Raw genomic sequence first — 13,580 nt, 5'->3', positions numbered from 1 at the left:
TGGCCTAGGGCTTGGCTCCCTCCCTCCCCCTGATATGGACAAGTATTTGATCCAGTGTCAATAAATGTGGCTTCTACCATAACACTGGCAAGGTCTGAGCTGCAGTTCACACTCTGTAAAAAGACAGCTTTGGAGTTAGGCACAAGGGTTAGTGCCTCTAACCCCACTAAGGAGGTGGAGGCAGGAGAATTCAAAGTTCTGCCATCCCCAGCTGCACAGTGAGTTCCAAGCCAGTTTGGTTACATGAAGCCCCATTTCAAAGGAAAAAAAAAAAGGAAAAAGAGGCAACACAGTTTCTGGTAAGCATACAAAACACATGAATCTTCATGGACATCCAAGCTTTTGAAAATAAATTGTCTCCAAATATATACATTATGTTCCCAGGAGCCATTGGCCATGCATGTCAATGCATGCTCAGTTAGTAACTGAGCCACATTCTACAAACTGCATTGGCTCTCGCCTCCTTCCATTTTCTGCCTGTTCTTTTAGGTAAAAGTACAGGAACATCTCGACGAAGCCTGTAGGGTCCAATATCCTCTCTGGTATTCAGAATGTCGTGGCCGCTGACAATTCTGGGCCTTAGTTTCTTTACTGATAAATTGGTGCTGACATCTTCTCTGGCCTTAAAATAGTTTTCAGCAGATCCAGTAGAGAATTCTACCTCATTATCTAAATTGCTTAGAGTGAGACAGGTCACTCTGTGCTATAGAAAGCTCTTCTATGCATTGAGCAGGTTTAGTGGCATTCTTGTCCCCTATTCACCAGGTGCACACCCCCCTCAAGTGTTGCACACTTCCCAGCCTCCACACTCACGTTGGTCTCTAGATGTCATCAGTTGTCCCTTGAGGAGCACCCCGCCCCCAGCAAAGCACCATTGCTGTGTATATAGTCAGGGTCTTTTTCCAGTTGAATGCAGTTGGCAGCACCTGCCCACACTCCTGCTGTCACAGAGGAAGCTGACATCCTGCACAGTATGGGAATGCACTCTCGTGGTCGGCAGAAGAGCACACTGAACCTTGGGCTTGAACTTGAAAGAGTTTTTAGAAGTCTCCAGTGTCTGACATTACGACCTGTTGGTTCTTGCCAGTTGGGCTGACTCTGGGTAGAAAATAGACCATGCCTCTTCCAGGAACCCAGCTTCTGACTGTGTGAAGGAGCCAACTGTTTTGAGAAATACCAGGAAATTTTAATCATGGTAAGTGGATCATGAAGACAGGCCCTGATTTGTCAGGTGAGGATGAATTTTTGCAGTGTTTATTTGAACTCTAATGTTCTCTTTAAGAGAGAGGCTGGGGGATGTGATGGGGTGGGGAGGGTGGAGTGACCTAGTTTTTCCCTGGCTGTGGTTTCTTAGCTGAGACTTAAGCTATTTAGTAACTGGATTTAGGGAACTACTGCTTTATTCTATCGTGGCCAGGCTGGCAAGATGTGTCGAGAACTCAGGCCTGTGCCAGGAGACAGAAGGTTCTGGAGTGGTGGCAAGTGAAACCAGAGTTGGAGTGAAGGTCCTGTGGTAGCAGTTGTCTACCACATCCTAGTCGCCAGAATCCAGGCGATGTTGCTGTATTAGTTACTTTTGTCTTTGCCACGATGAAATGCCTGACAGAAACTCCTTAAGAACCTGAGGGTTTCTTATGGTCTGAAGTTCCAGAGCATCTGCACCTTGGTGGGGAAGGTACGGATGCAGGATTGTGAGGCAACATCCACCGTGAGGAAACCGAGAGATGGATGCTGCTTGCTGCTTCTTTTTACTCAGTCCAGGACCACAGCTAATGAAATGAGTTACTCAGAATTAGGGTGAGCTTTCCTACTTCAGTTAACGCAGTCTAGAAACTTCCTCTCAGACATGCCTAGAGGTTTGTTTTCTTGGTGATTTGAGAGTCCACGAAATTGACAGGCAATACTTGTGACAAAAGGGATTTTCGTGAGGAAACAATTTAAGGACCATGAGTGGAGAAGGCACCCCCGGGTATCCAGCTGAATCCCGTCTTATTGTATGAGTTTGATGGAAGAGTCCTCTTCAGCTGTGAAAGGTGGGAGTTGTGCCTCCTTACTGAGCATGGTCAGAGATACTATGTTACTGGTTTTAATGAGGAGAAAAGGGGCCACCTGCTAAGGGATTCAGAAAGCCAGTGGAAGCTGGGAAAGAAATGGATGGATGCCCCTTGGGATCAGAAGGGCTGGAGAAGGAGACACGTGGCGCAAGAGTCTAATCTCCTATTCATCAGAGCTCTGAGATAAATCTGTGTTGTTTTAAGCTTCTGAGTCTGGGGTAATTGTTACAGTAGCTGTAGGGAGCTCACTTAGCTCTCATAGGTCTTTATAGGTGATAGCAAACAAGTAGAAATCCTAAGTTGGACATGCAGAAGCAAGCATGGCGGAACAGACACTGCTTTCTTGTTTTACATGTTAACTCTGGTTCTACAAGATCTGAGCATGTGCAGAGCCATGTTTGTTCCAGACCTTACGCTTGGAGGCTTACAATTCTGATCAGAAAGTTACATGTGGGATCACTTGGAAGGACTAACATTCTGCTTCTTATAACACCATGATCTACATGTGTATATTCCAGTTTGTTCTTTCATGGAAAAAAGCAAATATAAGAATTTATGAGCAAGTTTGTCTCCCATGCCCTTAAGAAGCAGAGTTGAGGCCAAGTGTACATATTTCCTTCTCTGATCTTTCTGCGCAACTCTGAGGTAGAGCACTGTGGCCTGCTCTCAGGCAGTACTGAAACCTTCCAGAAAGCACTGTAATAACACTCGGAAGGGAGTGAGAGACTAGGCTTCTCTGATTCTCTTGGTTCTCCCAAGATATCACCATTTTATTGGCAGCAACATCTACTTCCTAATTTGCACCCTTACCTCCAGCTTTAGTGGGAGATTGCTGCCTTGGTTGGTGAGCCTCAGAATGTTGTGAATGCTTGGCCAGGGGCCGTAGGGCAGCCTAACAACTCCATCCTTACCTCTTGCTCCTCACCAGCTTCCAAGAGCATCAGCTTGGACAGGATATTGCCACCTTTATAATAAGTTCTTAGTTAAAGCTACAACATGTAGCGAACCTGTTCCCACTCCGGCTTTCTCTGTGTTGTTCCACCTCTTTAGACCTCTGATCAGACTCAAGACTATTGATAATGGCTTGGCTGCTTTGCCCATGTGGGGCCAGAGCCCCCAGCCTCATTCAGGCTTAGCAAGTGCCATACCAGGTCATTGCTCTGGTTAAGTTACCAGTAGGATATCCTTAGCTGGGTATAGAAGCACTTTCTTGAAGTATACTAAGTATGCAGGGAGCCAAAAGGCTGGGAGAGAGGGGGCAGCTGGCTTTTCTGCTGGAATGCCTGAGTGTCTCTCCCATGAGCTTCTCTCTCTCTCTCTCTCTCTCTCTCTCTCTCTCTCTCTCTCTCTCTCTCTCTCTCCCCCTCTCTCTCCCTAGAAAGCCCCTGCCTCTCCAGCTACATGTTGACAACTAGAACGCTCATGAGTACCCGAGGATTCTGACTCAGGACTGAAGCTGCCTTGTTCTCAAATCTAGATTCTCAGAGAAGAATGTTTTGCTCTAGTTTGGGACAAATGTTCACTGCCTCGGGCAGTCAACTATGATTGACATGGTTTTCTTTCTTTCTTTCTCCCTTCCTTCCTTCCTTCCTTCCTTCCTTCCTTCCTTCCTTCCTTCCTTCCTTNTTCCTTCCTTCCTTCCTTCCTTTCTTTCTTTCTTTCTTTCTTTCTTTCTTTCTTTCTTTCTTTCTTTCTTTCTTTCTTTCTTTCTTTCTTTCTTCCCCAGAGCTGAGGACCGAACCCAGGGCCTTGCACTTGCTAGGCAAGTGCTCTACCACTGAGCTAAATCCCCAACCCTGGCATGTTTTTTTTTCAAGAACCCATCTTCAGAATGTTTGTCCTTGTCCAAGGAGTATGGTCCCCCACCTTAGATACTTGCAACGAAGGTGATCGTGTGGAAGGGATATCTCAAAAAGGCTAGAGATGATCACTCAGCATTTGCATACTCCTTCCATTAAAGAGCATTTTTTCCTGAGGCCACTCTTAATTTTTGTATGTCTTTGGATAATTGACATTCTCATCTGAAGTACTGAACACAATTGATTGAGTCTGTGAAATTTTCACTAAAATCTAAGTTTCATGCTTATTTTATATGTTTCTGTAAGTTCTGATATCTAAATTGAGATGATACATCAGCCTCTCCTGGTGTTTGGAGAAAGGCGGATAACTGTCACATGACTGAGGGATGATGACTGTGGATTGAAGATGGAAGCGTTTTTGGCTGAGAACTGCTTCTTTACAATGCCTAGTCTCATGATATTGTAGAGATAATTAAATTGGTCTCTTGATATAAATGTACTTATGTCTATATGTGCTTGCGTGTTGGTATAGGTGTGTCTACCTGTATGACACATTAGTAGATATGTATACTTATCTTAGGCCAATCCTAGCACACAGAAAGTACTTTGTAAGTATTGGTGTTAGGTTCATTAATATTGCTGAGCTCCCATTTTCCAATCTTTCAGTAAGTCTTTAGTCACAAAATTATAACTTATATGTATTTTCCAAGGGTAGAATGTTTAAGTTTGTCTGAAGTTATTCTGCTTCTCTTTTTAATCTCTCTCTCTCTCTCTCTCTCTCTCTCTCTCTCTCTGTGTGTGTATGAGAGGGAGACAGAGAGAGACAGAGAGACAGAGAGACCGAGACAGAGAGACAGAGAAAGGGCACAATGACTTGGGAGGCCAGAGGAAGGCATCAGATTCTCCATAGCTGGAGTTACAGGTAGTTGTGAGCTACTTGATGTGTGTGCTGGGAACTGAACTCAGGTTTCCCGTAAGAACAGCATTCTTAATGGCTGAGTCATCTCTCTCTCTAACTCTTTTTATTCTGTTTCTTGGCTTACCAGGTGTTCTTTCATGTTCCTTTTTAAAGTTGTTTTTAAGTGAAAGGAGATAGCAAACTCCTTTTTCATTGTCTAAGATTGCCTTTATTTTGTACTCGTTCTTGAATATGATGATTTTTCCTGTTGATACTGTTCTCTTAATCCATTGAACACGGTGATCTCGTGGTTTTAATACTGTTCTGGAGCAGTATGCTGTCGATTTATTTCCATTCATTTGTACTTTTTTTTTTAACTTCCCGACTGTTTGTATATGATCTTTGATACTTTACAGGCTGACTGTGTAGGTGGTGTGGGAAAGAATGATCCTCCCTTCATAATAAAAGCACTCTCGGAAAGTCAGAGTAGCAAAGGCCACACCCATTTCTTTTTAGTCCTTCAAAAGCCAGGCACCAGCCTGGGTTAAAGGCACAAATGGCTGGTGCATGGACTTGGCTTATAGCCGTGTCTTTTATATTTCCTAATTTCATTTCTCCACTCCCTGAATTCCCAATTCCTGTTGGCTGAGTTCTTCAGGGAGGTACAACCTTGCTGGTGTCTAGAATTGCCCCCTCCTCCCCAAACTCTCCATCCTGGTGGTTCAGGACACAAGGCCATATCTAATGTATATCTTAGGGCTTGAGATCCCCCCTTTTCTGATACATGTAGCAGACTGCCTGTAGTGTTTTCACACTGGGACAGCTGAGAGTACCTATACCAGCAGGAGCCAGCTACCAGGTAGGGAGGAGATGGTCCTGGTGCCTCCTGCTTATCACAGTTCGTTAATGATCTGTAAATAGACCTATGCAGAAAATGAACCGTAATGATTTACTTCTTAGAGTGGAAATGAATTTATTTTTATTGATTATTGTGCCATTTATTGTTCCCCTCGAGTCTGTGGAGTCACAGAGTTTACCTGTTCTAGACAGACTCTCTCCGTCCCCCAACCCCCCAAGTACTGTTCTCCCTTTCTTCGCTTTGGTCTCTCTATGGAACTCTGATGAGGAACATGATTTTTCAAAGCTGTCTTCTCCTTTGGTTTTCTATCTCCTGGTTTTTTAGTGCTGTGTTCCTAGTAAGTTCCTTTAACTTTGTGACTGTTTGTTAATTCTCCCTTTGGCAGTTTCTATCGGAACTTTCAGTTTATCTGCATATTTAATTTCAATGGCATTTTTGTTTGTAAAAGCTGTGCATGTTCTTTACATCTAGTTGCTTATTTTGTACTAACCTGTTTCCTTTTGGTGTTTTTTATTTCATATTCGGTTTTTTAAAAATATGTCATATACAAAAGTGGCTATAAATAGGAGTTCCATACCCAGACTTTTGAGTTTTGAGTCTAATGTTCTATAACCTTGACCTCCTGGTGCATCTGTAGTTCAGAATAATAACACTTATGCCATTTGGTTGTCATGAAGAAAAATGAGTTAATATTTGCAAGGTGCTTAGGAAGGTATCTGTCAGGTGTAGATAAACAACCTTAGAATTGGCTCATCCACTAGAGAATCCTACTTTGGGTTTTGACTTTTTCACAGGCTAGTGACAATGTGTGGTGTGACACTCTGTCACCACAGCTGAGCCATGCCTGTCAATCACACATGCTCAAGTAACTGCAAGACTGACAGTATAATGTGGTGTTGAGATCTGATGCTCAGGAGGTTAGGCGGATGCATACACTTTCAGCTTATGGTATAGTCACCTCATCGTGGGTTTCACTAGGACACAGCCCTACTTGAAGTTGAGGAAGAAGGATTTGTACTTAAGCAAATGACAGTCCCAAGCTCCCAAATTCTCCTGGGCCTGAATTTGTTGCATTCTAATTCTGGTACCTCTTTCTCACGGAGAGTATTTTCTAGGTGACTAATGGGGCTTTAGAATCGTCCTTACTGACTCCCTGTAACCTAAAGAAACTTCCAAGGCCCGAAGAGAAAGACTAGTCTGCAGAGACAATTGTGGCACCTCTGCTGGGAGCCAAGTAGGCTCCTCTGAACGACTTTCACTCCCTTCCAGAGTCTTGGGGGCGGGGAGGTTTCAAGTTCAACATCTCTAGCTTTTGGTGTTCCATCCTCTCCTCTCATTATATGTATTTCCTTAAAAACAATGTGGGCTCCTTAATTTATACAATACTTAATTTTTTTCTTTCATCTCTTATTCCCCCACCCTCACCCCCCAGATTCCTGCAGCTTTCTCTTATTTACTTATTTGCAAACTCACTGATAACATAAAACCTTTGTTTATCTTATGGTGACCAGAATCCAACTAACTTGTGGGGAGGACTCTGCAGTAGAATGTTACAATGTGTTTCAACTCCTCCTCTGTGGAAACTCCCTCCTTTTGAAAACCTGACCAGAAAGAAGGCTGTGTTGGCGGAAAGTGAGTTAGTGTCTTCCAGGTTATTTTGTGTTATTTTATATTTACAAATGAAGGAGCTGCCAGAGCCCAGGAGGGTCAGCCCAGCCTCTGCCTTTTCCTATGGTCTAGAGATCTCTGACCCCAGCTCTTCTTTGCTTGGACAGCATAGCTTTGAGTCAAGCTCGCATGTCAAGGTTGTTTGGTGATGTGGAATAATCCCTCTGAAGGAAGCAGAAATAAACCACAAAAGCGGTGTGCTTATCAAGCCATCCCTGAAAATTAGGAGATCAGGAAAGCAGGACTTTGCAGCTTCAGTCTTCCATAAGGCTGACTTATAATGGATGTGCCTGGCACAAAGGAAAAAAAAATGTGCATCGCTTTATGTCAGGTGTGGACTATGCTTTCTCACTCACCTGCCATGCATCCTCCATTTGGCTGATCCAGAAGGCATCTTCTTTCTTCCCTCTATTCCCTGCTCGTAGCATACTCTATCACACTCTTGGACATTCTGTTCACCTCTCTGCCTTCCTTGTTAACCTTCAAAACCCTTGAATGAAAGGATCGTGTGTAGTTTAGCTGTGCACCCTCAGAGATTAGGATACTTCTATTAGAGTAGCTGAAAGGTCTGGGAGCATGTGCTACAGTCCATATGGCTTTAGTCTTTATACTGCTCTGTGTGCAAATTTAATTAGTCAGCAAGTAAATTGAAATAAGAGTGACATGTAATGGATAGCTGTAAGAATTCTTGATATTTAAAATAGCAGATAAGCAGAAGGTAGCCCGGCCATGTGACTTTAGCTAAGTTAGCATCTCTTCCCAGGATAGGCTGGGAGAGGGGAATTTAGATCCCAGAGGAAAATGTGTATGTGTGTGTGTGTGTGTGTGTGTGTGTGTGTGTGTGTGTGTGAGTTGGGGGGGAGGGTTGGTGGTTGTGGATGGGGTGTGTGTATGGTTATCAGGAGTGACTGATGTTGTTTGGTTTCCTGATGAACGACAGGGGCTCTGCTAGACCACCATGTTGTAGTGCCTTCTGCCAACAAGAATGTGCTTGCTGGGTAAGTGCTTTACCACCAAACCACACACAATCCCAGGGCATTGGACATTTTTTATTTTAGGACAGGGTCTCACTAACGTGCCCAGGCTGGCCGGAAACATTCGATTCTTCCACTTCCTGCCTCTTGAGGCGCTAGGGTTATAGGAGCAGACGGTAGGCCTAGCCTCTCTTCTCTGGAGAACTAAATTTTCTTTCTGCCTCCATCTTGTTGGTGTTCTTTGACTGAGAGTTTCCTAAATTCATTCCTTTTGTCTCACTAGGACAGAGCTCTGCCTCCATAGCCTGCCTTGCTGGCTTGGGTAGGCATTATCAGCTTGGGAAGCAGTCAATAGGCAAAAGGCGGTTGCTGTCGGAAATGATTGAAATATAGAGCAGAGTGCTGTTTGGGGTGAGGGTAATTTTATCGGCAGATGTGAGCTATTGTTCAGGGGCTTCCCAACAGGCCTTGCTTTCTGCTGTCTTATTTGGTGTTCCTGGGTGTTCCAGGGTGCAGTACTTGGAATGACTGATTCTTAGCACTCTGACCAAGAATGAGTCCATATTACCCTTTACCTATTGCAAAAAAGAAACTTCTCTGACCATGGTTGAGAGCATCAGAAACTAATGGGACAAAGTGTAAATATGTAGGAAGCTGTTTGACAGCATGGCAAACAACAATAGTGGGTCCCTCCCCAACCATGGGCTTATGACCTGGTTTATAGTGCAAGGCATGGGTGCTGTCCTCTAGAGGAGGTCTCAGATGTAACAGAAAGCAGTGGTTAGCCACATAAACAGTCTTGCCACTACCACACTGGAAGGTCCGTTTTGCCTGACAAGTTAGCATGTATGGTCCAGTGCTGGATAAGACTACTGCTGTCTTTCTCTTTCAGTGGCATGAATAGCATCTTCTGGCACGATGAAAACTAACCAGCATAGAAGAACTTTTCCAGTAGGTTCAAGATTGGTTTCTCTATGTTTTACAATTAAAGTGTGTGGTAGCGCCACACTAGTATCTTATTATCTAGTTGTAATGAGCAGCCAAGAGCAATGACACAAAGGAGTCTATATTGTCCTCCAGGACCTCCCTGGGAATCAGGACTTGATTTTCCTGGAGAAAACACACCCATCCTTACATCCACACATCGAGTGGAAAGGGTGAGCATTTTAAAGCATGTAACCCCCGTGATGTTTTTCCCCCCACAGGAGTGACTGGGTGACATCCTATAAAGTCATGGTGAGCAATGACAGCCACACATGGGTTACTGTGAAGAATGGATCTGGCGACATGGTGAGTCCCCTCTTCCCTCTCTACCCATGCCATTGGTACCTGGCCATGGGACTTTGTCCTTCCCTGGGGAGGTTTACTAATTCTGTGTAAACTCAAACCAACCAGGAGGGTCTGATGGATAATGACCTCCTTTTCATATGCTGAAGTTGGGACCTTAAACGGCCCACAGCTTGGGTTAATGCATCTGCAAGATGCAGAATTCTATATTCACTCTGTCTTAGTTAGGGTTTTATTGCTGTGAAGAGACACCATGACCATGACGACTCTTATAAAGGAAAATATTTATTTGGGGCTGGCTTACAGTTTAGGTTTGGTCATGGTGGGGAACCATGGAGTTGTGCAGGCAGACATGGTGCTGGAGGAGCTGAGAGTTCTACATCTTGATCCTCGGGCAGCAGCAGAGAGGTGACTTAAGCTTCTGAGACCTCAAAGCCCACCCCCACAGTGACACACTTCCTCCAAGGCCACACCTCTTAATAATAACACTCCCTATGAAGCAAGCATTGACACACATGAGTTATGGGACCCATTCCTACTCAAACCACCACATATTTCAACGGAAGTACTTTGGAGATGTAGTCTCTGGTCTGGTTTTCAAGTTAGCACACTGCAGCTGGGGACCCTTGCAGCTGTAATTCACGAGAGCCCCAGCTTTTCTAGCCACCTTGTACGATTAGCTTCAGCGTGTGGCTTTTGCTACTCTCAACTTCAGATTCTCAAGTCCTATTTCCAGTGTAGCGTCCAGCATCTTATCCACTGACTGCAGCCCCCTCCTTCTACCTTCTGGCTGATTCTTACATCGACAGTCCTGTTTGCACTAGCAAAAGAGAGCTAGCTGCTCTTCTACCTATGAAACTCACTGCTGGTCTACATCCTTGTAATAGCCTGAGATCTAGAGCATTTTTTTTTTTTTTTTTGCCGTCATGATAGGCTGAGAGATACAGGGCTTCCTGGAGCAGAGTACAGGGGTAATGTCTTCCTTTTACCTTCATTCCCAGCATGCATAAGTACTGCTTGATAGGACCCCAAGGAATGAGTGAATTGCTGGCTGTCTTGCCTTTGAGAATGAAGATCTTAAAAAGCCTTCTCTTTCCCCTTGAGCATCAATAGATATTTGAAGGAAACAGTGAGAAGGAGATTCCTGTGCTCAATGAGCTGCCAGTCCCCATGGTGGCCCGCTACATTCGCATAAACCCTCGGTCCTGGTTTGATAACGGGAGCATCTGCATGAGGATGGAGATCTTGGGCTGCCCACTGCCGGGTGAGTTTGCCCTCTGCACTTCCTGCAAAGCTGTTTCCTAATGAGAGACAGCTGCCTCCCAAAGCTAAGTCAAAATAAGCTGAGCCACCACCGTTTTTCCCGTATCCACTGTTAACCTACAGGTTATTCAAAAAAGAAAAGGAACAACTTTTCATAATCCCAATTTGGAAACATGAATGTTGGTGGCACTGAGTGTCTGTCGTGCCAAGTGTGGTTTTGCCTGTTGTAATTTTAAGATGATGTTTATGTATGTCAAGGTTGACGAATCACTCGGGGCTGTCGCTCAGAAGTGAGAAGAAAAAAAAAGCATCTCGCTGTCAGCTAGGGATGTAACTTAGTGGGGAAGCATATGCAAAATGTTCAGTTCACAGTGCTATAGAATATGTTTGCCCTCCAGACATGTAGCTGTTCTCAGCATGCTTACTGCATTGAGTGCAGAGGTAGGGCAGGAGGTGGAAGAAACTTGACCGTGAACATTTGCAGAGGCTGTCTGGGGAGCTTCCCTTGGATGCCTGTCCTCACGGAATGCTTGCTAGCTCCTTCTATTCTTATGGCCTGATATTCACGTGATGGCATTTGGGTCTAACTTCTGCTTACAAGTGGGAATTCCCATGCACCTTCTAATGCTGTCAGTGTCTGCTTCCGAAAGGTTCGATAGGCTGGCTTTTCAGAAGGTATTGGCTTATGTCACTGTAGACCCATGAGAAGGGCTTCTTCCTCCTCACCAGACAGCTCTAGGAAAGCAGCTGGCCCCAAACCTACTACCCCTTAGCATCTGTCAGAGCCTGCAGGAATGTCACATTCTTGTCTTCCCCCAGCCAGGTTATCAGGAACAGGACCAGAAGTATGGTTCACCTCACCCAGATTTCTCCTGAGTCTACTCACTCTCAGCCTCGTAGAATAAGCTGGAGCATCATGGGCTGTGGGTCCCCAGTCCTGCTCAGCACTGCTAAGGACAAGTCCACCACCAGCTCTGCTGCTGTCTCAGTAGTCACCCCAGCTCTGCCACGAGCTTCCTTTGCTGTGTTTTCAAAGCATGTTTAATGTCACATGACTGTTTTCTCTTGCAGTCCTGTAATATGCATAAGCTGGCTTTGCCAAATGTAGGTTTTTAGATCATGTACCCACCATGGCTGAGAAAGTCAACTCTGTCTGTCCACATAATGACTCTCATAGCAGACACACACACACTTGTGATTTACACGTGTTTGTACTTACTAGCTTGCAATTTTCTTTTCATGTCACAAAATTATTGGTCCTGGTTATCTTTGACAGCCAATCAGAGCCACCAGAAAAGAGTGTTCACTTTGAGGTTACCCAGGTGAAGTTGGCCTGTTTTCTTGATGGTTAACTAATGTAGGAGGGCCCTGCCCACTGTGGGCAGCATCATTCCCTAAGCTGCAGAAGAAAGCTAACTAAGCACTCTCTTCCTCCAAAGAGTGAGGAAACATGCTGCATCTTCCATTGTCCCTGCTGTATTTCCTTAGCTCTCAGTGGGTTCCTGGTCAGAGATAATATTGCATAGAATATCAAGCCCTGCCTTTAAATTTCTGCCCTGAATTTCCTCAACAATGAACTCTGATCTGTAAGCTGGAAAAAATTCCTTTGATCCCCTAAATTGCTTTTGGTTACATTGACAGAAAGAAACCAGGAAAGGGCATCTGTGGGTACTTTCTCTCCTGGTCTGTGGACAAAATCTTAACCTTTAACCAGCCTGTAATAGTTGGAATTTCAGTAGTTTAGAGTATTTTGATTCTATAAATGATCTTGCAATTACTTTTCTTATTTCTCTGTCAATTGTGTGTGTGTGTGTGTGTGTGTGTGTGTGCATCCTTCCCTGTGGCTACAGTTGTTGCTTGAACTTGGAATTGCAAGGACAGAGGCTGTGCATATTTCTGAGGTTGAAAAGGAGAGCTCACCAGAGTCTTTGGGATGAGAGTCTCCTTTCAAAGCTGGTTCCTGCTACAGCCCTACATCTAGCCTGCTGCTATCCAGAGACTTCTGGGCTCATGGTGCTTAGGATATGAATGCTATACCTTGGAGAGCTAAGATAGCATTCTAGGAAGGGGAGGAGCTATGTCTAACAAATCTTGGCCAGCATCTCTAAGGAGGCTCTGTCTTCTTTCCTCCCATCCAGGGCCCTTGCTTAGCACTCCCCCACTTTTTTCTGTAAAAGGTGGGGCCATGGCTTCCCTCTGTGGGCAAGAATTCAGGTGTCATTAGGAAAAGATACAGGGCACCTTGTGTGAGTACCATGAAGTAATTATTTCTGTTAGGCTATTTTTGGTGACCATTTGAAACACAGAGATGGATGAACTGTGAACTCTGGGTAGTTTTAGGTATGGACATAGCAGGGTTCTGGTTTCTACCTGACAAATACATAGGCTCATTTTTAAAAGGCAAATTTATCTTTAAAAAGTTTTTAAATATAAATCTATACACAGGCATTGATAGATAGATAGATAGATAGATAGATAGATAGATAGATAGATAGATAGAAAGAAAATAGATATGTATGAAAAGGAGGGTTGTACATACCCCAGTAGGCACAGTCTTCTGCATTTTAATGTCTTAACAATAGCTATCTATGTAATTTTGGTGGCTTCTGGTATTACACTGGTCCCAAGATTTGAGCCATTAAAAAGAATATTTTAGTATATTAAATTTTTTTGATTTTTTTAAAAATTTTTAATATTTTTATTACATATTTTCCTCAATTACATTTCCAATGCTATCCCAAAAGTCCCCCATAGCGCCCCCCACTTCCCTACCCACCC

The 13,580-nt window shown here is 44.2% G+C and overlaps 1 protein-coding gene across 1 annotated transcript in view; it reads left to right on the top strand.

Annotated features, from left to right (window-relative positions):
* Positions 1 to 13,580, top strand: part of Cpxm2 (carboxypeptidase X, M14 family member 2) — a 115,032-nt gene that overhangs the window by 63,347 nt on the left and 38,105 nt on the right. Inside the window, exons 5-6 of the mRNA XM_021166950.1 lie at positions 9,458 to 9,542; positions 10,653 to 10,803. Of these exons, the coding sequence (XP_021022609.1) occupies positions 9,458 to 9,542; positions 10,653 to 10,803 (236 nt within the window). The remainder of the gene's footprint in view (positions 1 to 9,457; positions 9,543 to 10,652; positions 10,804 to 13,580) is intronic.

This window comes from Mus caroli, chromosome 7 (assembly GCF_900094665.2).
Source record: "Mus caroli chromosome 7, CAROLI_EIJ_v1.1, whole genome shotgun sequence".
NCBI classification, from domain to species: domain Eukaryota; kingdom Metazoa; phylum Chordata; class Mammalia; order Rodentia; family Muridae; genus Mus; species Mus caroli.
This window is presented reverse-complemented; position numbering and strand designations above follow the sequence as displayed.